The sequence below is a fragment of the Typopeltis vanoorti genome, chromosome 3, assembly GCF_054136105.1.
Source record: "Typopeltis vanoorti isolate ZY-2024b chromosome 3, IOZ_Tvanoo_1.0, whole genome shotgun sequence".
Lineage (NCBI taxonomy): Eukaryota > Metazoa > Arthropoda > Arachnida > Uropygi > Thelyphonidae > Typopeltis > Typopeltis vanoorti.
The window spans coordinates 175,642,277-175,658,244 of NC_143551.1; the positions used below are offsets into that span (position 1 = coordinate 175,642,277).

At 36.5% G+C, this 15,968-nt stretch overlaps 1 protein-coding gene across 2 annotated transcripts in view; it reads right to left on the reverse strand.

The window, feature by feature from the left end:
- The window catches only part of Gen (XPG-like endonuclease), a 317,873-nt gene that overhangs the window by 106,169 nt on the left and 195,736 nt on the right, over positions 1-15,968 (reverse strand). For both annotated transcript variants that reach the window (XM_090416218.1, XM_090416217.1), the window contains exon 9: positions 876-959. In XM_090416218.1, coding sequence (XP_090272344.1) covers positions 876-959 — 84 coding nt within the window. The remainder of the gene's footprint in view (positions 1-875; positions 960-15,968) is intronic.

Below are 15,968 nucleotides of genomic sequence, written 5' to 3' on the forward strand. Positions count from 1 at the left end.
GGAATCAAATAGGAAAAAACTACTATGCTTCACTGCAACAAATACAAGTTTGAAAGACTAGTTTTATAATCAACAGGATATTTAAAAAACAACCCTAATCTTAATAAATATGGTTGTATTAAAATTCTCAAGATTTGGGAAACTAATTATTAAGCCTTCTGCCCAACACAACTAAGGTTAGCAACAGCACCCACAGAGCACCACTCATAGGACTTTAGGCTTTCAGCCTAATCTTTTTCACTTATTGTTTTGTTTTGTGCATTTCTGTGTGTTTTTACAAGTTTAACATTGTTTCCCTGATGATGTCTCAGTGACTGAGATGAATATAGGCTTAATTAAACATGTGTTTATTTGCATTATAAAATCAATTTAGATGAATTAATAATTTGAGATTGATTAAACATGTGTTTAACTATTTATTTGCATTATAAAATCAATTTGAGATAAATTAATAATTAAAAATTTTATGCTTCAGCATAAAAAGAAAATAACAATGAAGATTTCAATGTCTTTGCATCTGTACTCAAGTTATTCCAACTCTGGCTGGATGGATTTTCTTGAAATTTGGTATTGGTATCAAAATTTTTCAGACCATTTGTAGAGGCACAAAGGGTCAAAAAATGTTGAAATTACATGCCACATTAACTTCTCAAGCAGAAAAATAAATCACTATTTGACTACCAGGGTTTAACCTAATTAGATTATATAAATCATACGCTGTATCTCAGCTACTCCAAGAAAAATATCTGCAGTCTACTTTAAGCTATATTAGCAATTTGACCCATATTTTTCAAATGTGGAGTAACTGAAGTCTGTTATGTCACATTTGTTTTGTTGTGTTGTGTTTAAATAGTGTTAAATCACTATTTAAATACCTGAAATCCAGAACTGTTGGGCATAGACCATTCCACTGAAACAGCTGGTAGTACATTATTAGAATTCAAATATTCTTCGATAACCTATGCAAAAATAATAATACTGTATGAGTATCAACATATCTAGAATTCAGAAACAATAACACATTTAAAAAAGTTAACTAAAAGATCAGTTGATTATTTACATTCTAAATATGCAGTACTAGACTGTTTCATATTAGTGCAAAAGCAACTAAGGCTTCCCAGGATGCAATGCATCTGCACATGATGGCTGCAAGCTGCATTATTTAAAATGCAGTGGGATAAGAAAAGGGGCCAAATGAAACAATCCCAAAAAGTTTCTTCCATCACTGATGGAATTAAAACTTAGACACAGTTGACCCTGCACAGTTGAAAAAGATAAAGAAAGTCATGCTGAACCATTCTTGCTAGAAATTTGCCAAAGATATCAATTACTATTGGATAATTGGTAATTGATATCTTTGGTCATTATCATAATTGATGTTTAATTTTCTTTTCCAGAAATAAATATTTTACTCCTTTTGGTTTCTGTTCTTTTTTTTTTTTTTAAATTTGAATATTTCAATATTAAGTAAAACACTAAGAAAAGTTTTTCATAGGGGTGCTTAAGGGTCAAAGCTGTATAACTGAGAGGAGACCTCCACATAGTCTTTAAAGGAATGCGGAGAACCGACCAGGGCTTCTGACCTAATGTCCAATCCTCACCTTCTCGTGGTGCACCCTGTTGGGTATCTACTTTGATACTGAACGAACGAGGATGGGCTGGCAATTTGGGATTTAGCCGACCAAATTGTATTCTTATTGGTTAAACCAATATACAAAATGATGGTACAACATGACAAAATTTCATGCCGGCTGGGGCGTTGCCCGGTTAAACAAGGCCCCCGTTGTTTTCGCCAGGGAACCAGGGCGAACAGCGAAAAGTCAGCTACTGGAACAAATCTGAAAACAAACCCCAACTCAACATCACCAGAGTTAAACATCAGTACTATCAACATAAGAAGCCTGAATGGCAAAGAAATGGAGCTAGCTGAGGAATTAGATAAGTACCAGATCGACATAATAGGGGTGACTGAAACAAAAAAGACCAAAACTGGCGAGATCTTTCTCAGCAATAAATACAAAATGTTATATTCAGGCAATAACAATCAAGGAAAAGAAGGAGTAGCCATAGTATTCAACACAAAATACGAGGCTAATCTTCTTGAATGGCAGTCAGTCTCAAGTAGAGTAATGTGGGCAAATATGAGAATGGGGAACTGGACAATGAGACTTATTTGTGCCTATGGTCCCACAGAAGGTTCTACTAAGGTAGAAGTGGAGGAATTTTTTGAGGCTTTAGAAAAAGCAACTGACACAGTGAAAAAGGAAAAGTTGGTCCTTGTTGGGGATCTAAATAGTAGAGTAGGAAATGATTGTGAGACATACAAAAATATTTTGGGAAAATTTGGAGAAAAGAGCAAAGCTAATAATAATGGCAAATATCTGTTGGATTTCTGCTCAGGACATGGACTGGTTATTACTAACACCATGTTCCAACATAAAAATGTACACAAATTCACATGGAGAGAAGAGGCTAGGAATAAGAAAAGTCTCATTGACTATGTTATTGTTGATAGTGATGTTTTCTCCCTGGTGCAGGACACCAGAGTGTACAGAGGATTTGAAATTGGAAGTGATCACTATTTAGTCTTGAGCAGGATAAAATTGAATTTCATATTGAAAAGAATAACATGTAAGAAAGTTTTAAAGCGAATAAAAGTTGAGCAGCTCTCAGATGTGAACTGTAGACTAAAATACAGAAATATTATTGAAAAGAAAATGAAAGAGTTTGAGAACAGGAATCAAACCTTGGAGATTCAGTGGCAAACTCTGAAGGAAATATTGATTGATTCTGCCAGAGAGGCATGTGGTGAGGTTGTGTGCAAAGATAAAAAAATCAGAACTCCCTGGTGGACACAGGAAGTTAAAGAGGCAGTGAAGGAAAAGAAGAAAGCATATCAAACGTTCCTGGCAAATAAGTCAGCTTTTACTCTTACAGAATACAGAGACAAATGTAAGAAAGCTAAACAGTGTGTAAAACTAGCTAAACAAAAGTCATGGGAGGACTTTGGCAAGAATATAGAAAATAAATATCAAGAAGGTGTCAAAATATTCTGGAGGTTGTTGAAGAAGCTTAGGAATGGAGGAAAGAGTGCTGTAAAAGGAATTAGAGATGATAAAGGTGACATGAAAACGGGAGAAAAAGACATCCTTGAAGTATGGAGTAATTACTTTGAAAAACTGCTAAATGAAACAAGCAGTGATGACAGCACAGTGGTAAAATACATTGACCAGGCATGCAGTCAGGAATACATATCCATACTTGAAGTAGAAAAAGCCATCAAAGGCTTGAAATGTGGAAAGGCAGCAGGAGTAGATGATATTCGACCAGAAATGCTGAAGTATGGTGGTATAAGAGTCTTACAGTGGCTACACTGCATAGTTCAGAAAGCCTGGACAGAGGGACGAATTCCCGATGATTGGAGTAGAGCTCTCATAGTACCCATATATAAAAAGGGAAATAAAACTGAATGTGAGAATTACAGAGGTATTTCCCTACTGAGTGTTCCTGGCAAGATCTATGCAAGTATACTTGAGAAACGGTTGAGAAGAATTGTGGAAGAAAAGCTTGGTGAAGAACAAGCTGGATTCAGGCCAAATAGAGGCTGTCAGGATCAGATCTTCACTTTACGACAAATAGTCGAAAAAGCATGGGAATATAACAAAGATCTGTATTTAAGTTTTGTCGATTTGGAAAAGGCATATGACAAGGTGCCAAGAGAGAAGCTATTCAATACACTGCAGTTATATGGTGTCAATGGGAGATTATATCAAGCAACACTTAGTCTTTATTTGAGTTGTCAGCAGTTAGAATTGAAGGAAGTACAGGAAGATGGTTTGATGTTAAATCGTGTGAGACAAGGATGTACATTATCCCCTCTGTTATTCATTATCTATATGGATCACATTATGAAGGAATGCGGTATTAAACCTGATATCAAAATTGGAGATGTTAATGTCAGCTCTTTGCTTTATGCGGATGATGTTATACTTCTAAATAAATCCGCTACAAGTCTGCAAGATTCTCTGACTAAATTGAATAGCTGTTGTAATAGATATGGTATGAAGGTCAGCAATAAAAAGACAAAGACAATGAAAATAGGCAGAATCATTGAAAATGTCAACTGTGTTGTGAATGGAGAACCTGTGGAACAAGTAAAACATTTCAGCTACTTAGGCACAATTTTTACTGAAGATGGTAAACTAAATATAGAAATAGACAACAGAATCAGCAAAGCTGGTATCGTGGGAAGTCAATTGAATAAATTCATATGGAATAAGAAAGAAATTAGTTGGAACACTAAATTAGCTGTATACAAGACTGTGTTCAAACCAATTTTAACTTATGGATCTGAGAGCTGGGTCAGAAGTAAAACACTTGACCAAAGACTAGAGACTGCAGATATGAGAGTCCTGAGAAAGATTAGAGGCGTGAACAGATGGCATCAATGGCAATATCATATTAAAAATTAGGATATTAGGAAAGAACTTGACATTGTCAGCATCCAGAAATGCATTAGCAGAGCTAATCTCAGATGGTATGGTCACTTAAATAGAATGGGAGAGGAAAGATTAGCAAAACAAGTGTTCTCTGCCAGGTTGGCAGGAAAACGACCCAGAGGAAGACCAAGATATAGGTGGATTGATACGGTACAAAGTGCCTTAGACGATAGAAATATAAGATCTGATGATGTTGGAGTCTTGACAAGTGACAGACTGATTTGGAGGAAAATTGTAGATAGGAAGTTAGTAATGATGTAATTTTTTCATGTAGTACTGTCATATCCTGTACACCCCTTGAGGGTACATGGCAGGAATTTGATGATGATGATGAAGTTTTTCATAAGCTCTCTTCACTAAAACTTCATACATAAAATTACTCTTTATCTACTTTTTGTTTTTACCATCTTTACTCTTTCATTCATATCTCCTTGTCCCCCATTTGTTTTATACCCAAAATTCCATAATCTTAATATTATTTGGACCGTATATATATATATATACAGCAGTGAGCTATGGAAATTTTAACAAAGGGCTCGCATCGTCAAGCAAAAAAAAAAAAAAGCCTAACTTAGCCCTTATATATATTGCGACTTTGTAGAGCTTCTGACAGATATGATAATTCCTGTAGGATATCAATCATTAATGCTAGATCTTTTAAAAATTCCAAACTGAGAAGTCGGTTTAAAAAGCCATTATATTTATAGTTCGATGCAAAATGCTTGCATAAAGCTGGGTAATTTCTCCACAAAGCAAGAGCCATTCATAAACTGCAAGCTGCCCATCATGGTCCAAATACACAGCTGATATTTAAAATTTTGATACCAAGGTCTTTTGCAATTGTATTTAATTCTCGTTGATTTTTTGATGATCGATGATAAAAGCATATAATTCGTCCATGAATATTTCAAAATGATTTATTTCTTTAATGTTTTTTATCGAATTGTATAAAGTGTAAACGATGAGCGCAATAACAAGTCACAACATTGGGAAATTTTTGTAGAAGTCTGATTGCAACACCTGATTTGTTTCGTAACATTACACTATTCCTAACTTCCTAACATTTCCTAACATTACATTAGAACAAAATGCAATGAGATGATTTTTTATATAGTTATCAGAAAATCCATATGAATTTAAAGTAGCAATTATAGTAGCATGTATACATTCCACGGTGGTATTTTCTAGTTCTACAAGATTATTAAATAAGAAGAACAAGGAGCTCACAAATTTGAGAAAAATTTAACAAAGGGCTCGCATGAGCCCCATATAGCTCACCACTGTATATGTGTGTGTGTGTGTGTGTGTGTGTGTGTAAGTGGGTGGTCTGAAAAGTTCTTGGCCTAACAATAAAAAAAACGAATTTATAATTTCAAAATTATTTTTATTTTTCAATAATCTCCTTTAAGACTAATACATTTATTCCAGTGATGCTCTAGCACCATTATCCCGTTGCAAAATTTGATGCGGTGAAATTTTATATAAAGATTTTTCAACATCGATTTTTACAGATGTCATAAATCATGTGGAAAGAAATAAATTGTAAATTACTGTATTTTAAACGAGAAGTGCTGATCGTAAACTTGTAAAGCTAACTAACAACAAGAATGATATAGAAATTGTTCACAAATTATAAAAATATTGTAAAGGTTAAAATTGTGAATTATGTTGATTTGATGTAACAGAATGTTAAAAGTAATTCTGCCTTAAGTTAAGGGGATTAGACAAGATTATGTTAGCAACTTGAAAGTAAACAAAGTAATTGAAGGCCATTCAGATGTAGAGATTGTTGCCGCCAAATCTGAAGGTCAAGAAAACAGTGACGTCAGTTATTTACAGAAGATTCGTGAGTCTCTGACCCTAAAAACAAGGAGCTTCTGAATCATATAAAAGAAGTCTTAAGAATCTAGATAAAGTTTTTTTTTTTCTCGTCTTGCTGCAGTCAGTTGGCCTGCTCGGACCTCTGTATTTCGTCATAGGATTGTGACCCCTAGAGGCACGTGGGAAACCCTGGAGAGGCAGATCATTCTATGGAGATGTATTTTCAGTAGCAGAACATGCCATGTGTGACAAGATATGCAGTGCCAACAATAGGCCTAAAACCGACAGTGAGCTATGCTACCAGAAGATCTGCCCAGATATCCCCAGAAGAGGACTACTCCAGGACAACTGTCAAAAGCTGTTCAAGCAAAGGCTAGGAAATACGACCAAGGAAAGCAGTGAGTTCTGAATTTGTGAGGAGATTCTAATATATTAACACTCAGATGGTGATTGTATGTCTGCTGAACGTAGCTTTGTTAACATAGTGGTATAAGTCGCTATAAGAAGTAATTGAGGCTGAAAATTAGCTAATATATTTATTGAGAAGAATGTTAGCCAATGATATTGATTGTAACAGCCAGTAATTACCTAGAGTTTGCAAAGCAAGTTATTCAAGCATTGTGAATTGCAGGTCTAAATTGCATGGTTACAATTTAAGCTAAAAAATAGGCATTAGAGAGAAATTGTTTAATGCATATCAGTGGATGTACAGACTCAGGGAAACTAGATTTATTAAGCGGGGGGGGGGGGGGGAATAGATATACAGACTTTAGGGAGGCAGTTGAGTGTATGAATGAGTATATTATGCCTGAGCGAGTACAAAGGACAACAAATCAGAATGGGATAATTAGTATAAGGCATCAAAGTAGGGATGGGACAAATGGGCTTCAGCAATTCATGTACACTAATGTCAGGAGTATTAGGAACAAGAAGGAAGAGTTTTTGGCCTTGGTTGGCACTTCCAGGCCACAGGTTGTTGGTATTAGTGAAACATGGCTGACAGAAGATGATAAAGCTAGTGGGATTGAATGTGATGGGTATAGCGTGTTCAGGAGTGACAGGGTGAATGAAAAGGGGAGAGGAGTGTTATTGATGATAGCTGATGAGTTGCAGCCAAGGAGGATAGAAGTTAAACTGCAGGATAGAGAAAAGAGCACATTTGAGGCTGTTTGGTGTGAGATAGAAGCTAGCAGAACAAAATATACAATTGGGTGCTGCTATAGACCAGGTGATGGAATCGATGGTGGGGATAGTATGCATAGGCAAATAGAAGAAATGAGTGGAAGGAGGGTAATTATTATGGGTGATTTCAATTATGGTAACATTGACTGGAAAGAGGAGAGGGCAGGAGGAAGGAATTGGATTTTATGCGGTTATTAAGGGACAACTATCTGCGGCAGCATGTAATGGAAAATACCACGGGGGCAGAGAGTACTTGACCTAGTAATTGCAACTGAGAATGTGGCTGTAACGAACATGACCATGTTGCCACCAATTGGTGAGAGTGATCATAAGGTCATGACTTGGGAGGTGGCTAAAGGAGTGGAATTTACAATTAAGACAGGGTACATGTGTCTTAATTCCACATGTATCCTGTCTTAATGTAAAACTGAAAGGGCTGGATGTTGATAGTGCATGGGAGGTGGTTAAGAAGTGTTTGCAGGAGGCAATGGTTGACTGTATACCAAGAGTCGAATAATAAATCAAGTAGGGGTTAAATGGATGAATAACACTATTAAGCTTGAGCTGCAAAAAAAGAAACAATTGTGAAGGGAATTTAAGGAGAAAGGTGACCAGCAGGCGCAGGAACAGTATAAAGCTCAGGCCAGGATGGTAACAAAGGTGGTAAGGAAAGCAAAAGCGGATTACGAAAGAAAATTGGCCATGCAGGCTAAAGAGAATCCCAAACAGTTTTTTCAATATGTTGCAAGTAAAAGGAAAAATGTTCATGGTAGAATGATCTTAAAAAATGCTGAGGGTAGGGAGGTAACCGAATCAGTCGATATAGTGGAATTACTGAGCGAGCACTTTGCAAGAGTATATCATCCAGGTGGTGACATTGCAGGAATGGAAGAACCAACAGCTTATACTGGAATTGTGATGAATGAAGTAGAGGTAACTAGTCTATTACAGAACCTCAATGTCAATACATCTGTGGGATTGGATGGTATACCAGCTCGTGTCGTGCGTGAAGCGGCTAAAGAATTGTCAGTGCCCTTGACCATTTTGATTAATTTGAGCCTCGGGTCGGGATCAGTCCCAAGGGGGTGGAAAGAGGGGAAAATAGTTCCGCTGCATAAAGGTGGTTACAAGGCTGCTGTTGAAAATTACCGGCCAATCAGCATAACAGGAATCATTATCAAGGTCTTGGAGAAAATAGTCAAGAGGAAAATACAAGATTGGATAGAAGAAAATGGGATACTGTATCGGGGACAGCATGGTTTTGTGAAGGGTAGGTCATGCCTCAGTAACTTGCTCACGTATTATAACACAGTGACGGCTGAACTGGATAAGGGTAATGGGTTTACAGTGATTCTACTGGACCTTGCTAAGGCCTTTGACAGGATACCACATGGAATTCTAATCAGTAAACTGCAGCCATATGGGGATGGCTATAGGGTTGGTGAGATGGATAGGAGGGTGGTTGACAGAGAGATATCAAAGAGTGGTTTATTCATGAGTAGAGTCCACAAGACGGCCTGTGACTAGTGGTGTGCCACAAGGATCAGTTCTTGGACCACTGCTGTTTAATTTGCTCATTAATGATATAGGAATGGATCTGAGAGGAACAGTTCATTTGTTTGCAGATGATGCAAAGTTGGGTAGGGCAATAGTGAATGCAGATGACGTCAAAATTTTGCAAGATGATTTGGATAGATTGGAGGTCTGGGCTAAGGTGAATGGATGTCAATTTAATGTGGCAAAATGTAAGGTTATACATTTTGGGGTGAAAAGATTAGCAGCAGATTACTACATTGGCGGAACTGTACTCCAGGAAATTGATGAGGCACGAGATTTAGGAGTATTGGTGAATAAGGGGTTGAAGTTTAGGGGGCACATTGCAAAAGTGGCCAAATCAGCTCATCAAATCACAAGCAGAGACAAGCAGGTTATTGTTCCTCTGTATCGAGCCTTGATAAGACCCCATCTTGACTACTGTGCCCAGATTTGGTCACCTAGGTTTCTTCTTGATGGGGAGGAGGTGGAGAGGATCCAGAGGCGAGTGACCAAGATGATAGCAGGTCTGTGGAATGAACCTTATGAGAACAGGTTGAGGATTTGTGGGTTGCAAAAATTGGTTGATAGGCGGAGGTGGGGAGATATGATTGAGACATTCAAATTACTGAAGTGTTTCTATAAAATTAATTCAGAAGATATTTTTGAGAACAGGGCGGGTTGTGGGAGGACTAGGGGACATTCATGGAAACTGGGCAAAAGTGTGGTTAGCAAAGGTGTTAGAGCTGGGTTCTTTACTTTTAGAGTGGTGAATGAGTGGAATGCACTCCCAGAGTCTGTGGTGGATGCTGTGACAGTGAATGAGTTTAAGGCGAGGTATGATAGATACTGTATGAATGTCGAATAGTTGTGATGAATACGATTTGGGACCTCCCTCGATGAGTCTAATAATATATTATTATTATTATTACTGGAGTTTCCCATAATAATAATAATAATAATAATAATAATAATATTGTATAGTGCTTAAGGTAAAATAAACATTTTGTTTGTTTATAACTATCGCCTGATCTTTGACCAATGCACTGTCTCACAAAAAAATAACTATACTTGTGTGCTTAAATTAGAGAAATTGCCATGATTGACTATTTATGGTATTATTATATTCTATAAGTGTTATAACTATTCTTCCCGTGCAATAACATTAATTCAGGGTGGTGCAGTCGAAAAATAAATAAATTTTTCCGAATTATATCACGTGGGAAATAGTTAACTGTAACCGTGAGCTGCCTATTCTAGAGGCCTTTTCGCTAACAGTGCTAATACTTGTAGGAAGTATAAGGGATCACAAGTGGGGACTAAATTAATCAGCTTAAGTTAGAACAAGGTAAAGAGTACTTAACTGAGAGTTAAAAGTTAAAGTACACATAGGAAAGATAACGGAAAAAGAGTAGAATTAATACCAAGGCAAAACAGCTGAGATATTATTGAGGATGAAGAAATAATTAAATATCATAAACTAAGAAATAATTAAATATAATAAAATTACAAATGGCTCACGTGACTAAATCAATTGGCTTAAGTTAGAACAAGGTAAAGAGTACTTAACAGATAATTAGAAGTTAAGGTATTATTATTATGTGACACCTTCAGGGAGTCTAAAGACTCATCGAGGGAGAGTGTGCTCACAGCATCGGACGATTGATCCCCTTCCAACTACTAACTGCGCTCAAACTTTTTTAATTTTTTGCAAGCCATTAGTAGCAGAGGCTCTACCAAACGACCAACCTTTGCTAGCAAGGTACACATAGGAAAGATAATGGAAAAAGAGTAGAATTAATACAAAGGCGAAACAGCTGAGAGATATATTGAGGACGAAGAAATAAATAATTATCATTAAATGTTACAAATGGTGCAGTTGACAGGATGTAATACACATTAATTAAATTGTGCATTTGTGGACTGAGACAGTTTTGGACAAAGGTCAAGGTGTTAGAAGTGTAACATATTTAGAAATTCTCAAATTTTTGTGAAACATGAATGTGGATAGTGTAAACTCTGACTCTACTACTACTGCCATGATGGATGACAGGGAATTTTTCAGAACGATTAACCCTCACCTCATCATTCCACAATTCTCTTGGGATGACAATGATGATGTTTTATCCTTTTTCAATTTTGTTGAAGAGTTAAGACATTTAGGAAACTGGTTGGACTTTCCACTTCTGATTCTGATGCGGAATAAACTGGTTGGAAGGGCCAAGAACTTTTTGCATTCATCTCCTATTTTCTGAGACAAATTAGAATACACTAAGTTCAAGGATACCCTGATTTCCTAGTTTTCCAAAGTATGAAATGTGAGTCCTAACTTATGGAAACTACAAAAATGCACTCAGGAGAGGAAGGAGACTGTCTCAGACTTTTACAATCGGTTATTAAACCTGGCAAATAGTCTGAGCGTCTCCAAGGAAGAAAAATCCCATCTTGACTAGGCTATATTCCAACAATTTAAGATAGGAGTAAGAAAAGAGCTTAAAGAGACTGCATACAAAAAAGGTTAGGAATCTAGAAGACTGCTACCTTGCAGTAAAAGAAAAGAGAAGAGGCTAGGCGACCTCCATCCTGCCTCTAACACCAGTCAAGTACATGCTGTAAAGAAGAAAATAATTCTGTTTTGCTAAGCACAAGTAGGACCCAGATACTTCAAAGGGAAAGTCAGAAATAGGAGATCCTCCACTAGAGATATGCAGTACGAGTCTAATGTTGTGCTTACTCACTGCTATCTGATAAACAGACCAAGGAAAATAATAAGGAAGGAAATCAGCGAACTACCTACGAAATCCATGAAGATAATTCGAGGTGAAATTAAAGGGGTACTGTAATAATATCTATCTTTTAATTTTGATATTATTTATTTAATTTATTTAATGTTGTCGGACTGCACCTTTGTAATGTCTTTTCTTATCAGTTGTAATACCAAATTTATCGTCGTTGCATGAGCTATTTCTTCATGCACAAAACTTGTGATTATACTTAACCCCTTTAGTCTATAGTTTTACTCCCCCTTTCTCTCAAGGTCGTGAGTATGCTATTTCATGTGCTCCAAGGGTAGACACAAGAAAAGCTTCTGATTAGAACCAATTCCTTAATCTACCTGACTGTATTTTTCCTGCATTGATCCTAAAAAATTTATTTTTTTATTTTGACTGCACCATTAAGGATCGCATAAAAGGATTGTTTTTCTTTCCCTTACATGCAAGAGAAATATTCAGCTAAGCACGAAAAATCTCTTAAATTAACTCTAGTTCAAGCAACTCCTAAATCTTAATATCAGTCAGTCGCAGTTATTGCTATTCTCAGGACACACAGGTTCTATATTATTATGAGAACAGTGCACTGGTAAGACAAGATCAGGCAAGTTATTAACAAAACAAACATGTTAATTCATTCAAAGATCAAGTAAATACAAAATTTAAACTGCACATATCAAGTGTCTGGTTCTGACTAATTCAACTAGATAATAATGGAGACAATACAAATCATGTGTCTAATTCTCCACACGATTATATAAGCATTTTCACTTAAGCTTTAAGACAAAGAAAATATATATTCACATAGCTTTTCAGACATGTGGATAGACTTAAACATACTTTAACTTAACTCAAGCTATAAACAGAAAGAAGCATAACTTAATCTACATTCAATTTTTTGCATTACACAACATCAGCAATTTCCTTAGAACTCTATATACTGCTTATTCACATTCAAACAGAAGTATGGCCTTCCAACTTCACTAATACCTTCTATGTTAACAGACAATACAACCAACATTCGTCACTTAAATTTCACAATCTAGGAATTTTACATAATTCATCTTACTTACTATCTTGCCAGCTGATTACATATAGTCCTAGATCCTAAGGTATACGGGCATGTTCAGCTTCCGAAAAATTTCCGATCGGGTACTAGTTTATGATAGCAATTACACAGCACACACGTAAATCATCAAAGAATCATATGGTAGGACTGTCTCCGCTGCTATCTAACTTCCCATCATCGTCGGAACTCTTTATCACAGAGTGCGACTCTCCCCGTCCTCAGAAAAGACTTGGCACACAAAAGAACTTTGAAGCGAGAGCTTTTTGTTCCCTCAATTTCTGCCTTTTATCTCACTCTCCTGACCTTGGCGCTTCTTCAAATTAAGTCCCCCGGATTTACTGGAGGGTTTTTTCTCCGCCACCCACATTATCGTTGAATTTGGGCAGGAAAATTCTTAATCCAGTGACCTTGTCATTTGCTTCAGGTCTATTTATCTAATCCTGTCTGAGCTTATTTTTTGTCTTTACAATTCTAGTGGTTCTTATAAAATTATTCTAACAATTTGTTACCAGATTTAATACAGTAAAAGTGAGTTAAACATTATTTTAATTACAAGTATTTTATGTAAATTTTAATTCCTATGTAAAATCGATATAGAAAAAAATAATTTCTAATTTTTCTCTATCCGAGATTTTACAGTACCTTGAAATGTTCTGTTGGACACTGGTTCCCAGGTGTCTGTAATAACCGGGACATTTTTCGATAGAATAAGCTCCTGTGTTTCCAATTGTGTGACTAAGCTAAGGAGACGGATCAAGATAACAGGTATTTCAAATCCCACAATGTATGCTCCGAGAAAGATGAGAGTCGGTATGAGGTTGCCTAAATTTTGCTTGAGTGTCTTGCAAGATTTATTGATTCCCAGGGACGTCTCACCTGCGATTTTGGCACTAAAGAAATTTCCCTGATGTGAGTTAGACAGGTGAGTAGAGGGAGTAACACACAGAAAGTTCAGACAAGAAAAACTAATACTAGAAGGGAACAAGTGAACAACAACAATAGTAGAAGTGATAAACAATCAAAAGAAAGGGATGTGTCACATTGAGCAGACTAGCCCCATATCCGATTCCTCGGTAGAGGAAGTTCACCATGACAAAACATTAAATGGAGTGTATTTAATTCATGTTGGAGGTTTAATGGAATATTATCAGCACTGAGAAAGGATTAAAACTAATTTTAATACTTCCAATATTTCGTCTCCATCACAGAGACATCTTCAGGGATTACAAAAAACTTTTTGTAACAACACACACACACACACACACACAATACAACAGTGAGTGAAACTAAAGTCCTATCTAGGTGGTGCGCCCTCTATGGGCATTACAAGGTGGCCTAGGATGTAAAAAGGGATCTCTGATAATTAACGTTTCACAAATTTTAGGAAGTTTAATGCAACTGTATTTGTTTAAATTAGGTTGATTCCTGAGTGCAGATGCAGATTCAAAGAAGAGCCTTTCTTTTTTGAATTTACTATGGTGGAGCATGGTGGTTTTTTCCCAGGAGATCCTGTGGCGCTATAACATTAATTCAGGGTGGCGCAGTCGAAAAACAAATAAATTTTCCCTGAATTATATTGCGTGGTGAATTATATAGGCACCTCACTGTAACTGTGAGGTGCCTATATGAGGTGCAGTCGAAAAACAAATAAATTTTCCCTGAATTATATTGCGTGGTGAATTATATAGGCACCTCACTGTAACTGTGAGGTGCCTATTCTAGAGGCCTTTTCATTAACAGTGCTAATACTTGTAGGAAGTATAAGGGATCACAAGCAGGGACTAAATTAATCGGCTTAAGTTAGAACAAGGTCAAAAGTACTTAACAGAGAATTAGAAGTTAAGATATACATAGGAAAGATAATGGGAAAAGAGTAAAATTAATACAAAAGTGAAACAGTTGAGAGATATATTGAGGACAAAGAAATAAATAATATCATTAAAAATTAAACCGTCTCTGTAGCGGTACTCAGTAAGATCTGCAAAATACCCCTCTACAGCTGCAATCACCTCTTGATTCAAAGAAAAAAGCTGACCAGCAAGAAAGTTTTAGTTTTGGGAAGAGACAGGTCAGAGGGAGCCAAATCTGGGAAATAGGGTGGATGTTCCAACAATTCATAGTGCAAGATCCCTTAATTTTCCCATTGCCAAAACACCTCTTTGGGCAGAGGCATTGTCCCGATGAAAGATGATTTTTTTTCTTCTGCAAACCAAGTCTTTTCTCATGATTGTTTTTGTCTAGTCTGGTTAAAAGATTAGAATAATATTCCCCGGTTATTGTTTTACCCTTTTCAAGATAATAAACAAAATGTGTTTAGCATCCCAAAATACCGATGACATGACCTTTCCTGCAGATGGAACTGACTTTGTCTTCTTTGGTGCTGAACAACCAGCTTCTGTCCACTGTTTTGACTGCTGTTTGGATTCTGGTGTATACTGGTGAATCCAAGTCTCATCTATAGTAATAAATCGATGCACAAAATCAGTTTTATTCTTGATAAAATGCTCCAAGCACTGTTCAGAGATTTTCATGCGAGTGCATTTTTGATCTGCTGTGAGCAAGCGTGGCACCCATCTTGTGGAAAGCTTTTTCATTTGCGATTCTTCATGCAAAATATATCCTACAAGTTCTTTTGAAATGCCTATAGTCTCAGCAATTTCACACACTGTGACTCAGCGGTCAGCCAATACTATATTGTGCACTTCATCAATGATTTCTGTTGTTATTACACTTTTTGGACGTCCTTCATGTGGATCATCTTCAAGGCTGGTACGGCCACATTTAAACTTAGTAGCCCATAAACTTTTATGAACTTCGAATGAATTTTTTTTTCGTTAAGTCTTCTTTTACAAAGAGTTTTATAACCGCACGATACTCAATTTTATCAATTTCAAGGGATACAGACAACACTTTGGCTTTCAACAGGTGTATATAAAAAAATAGAATTACTTGCAATTTCACATGGATACTCATGACGATGTACCAACTTAGAAAAAAATCTTACCGATAGTATTGCCATTTATGGTTGAGGCTGAGAACTTTTTAGACCGCCCACATGTACACACACACACACACACACACACACACACACAC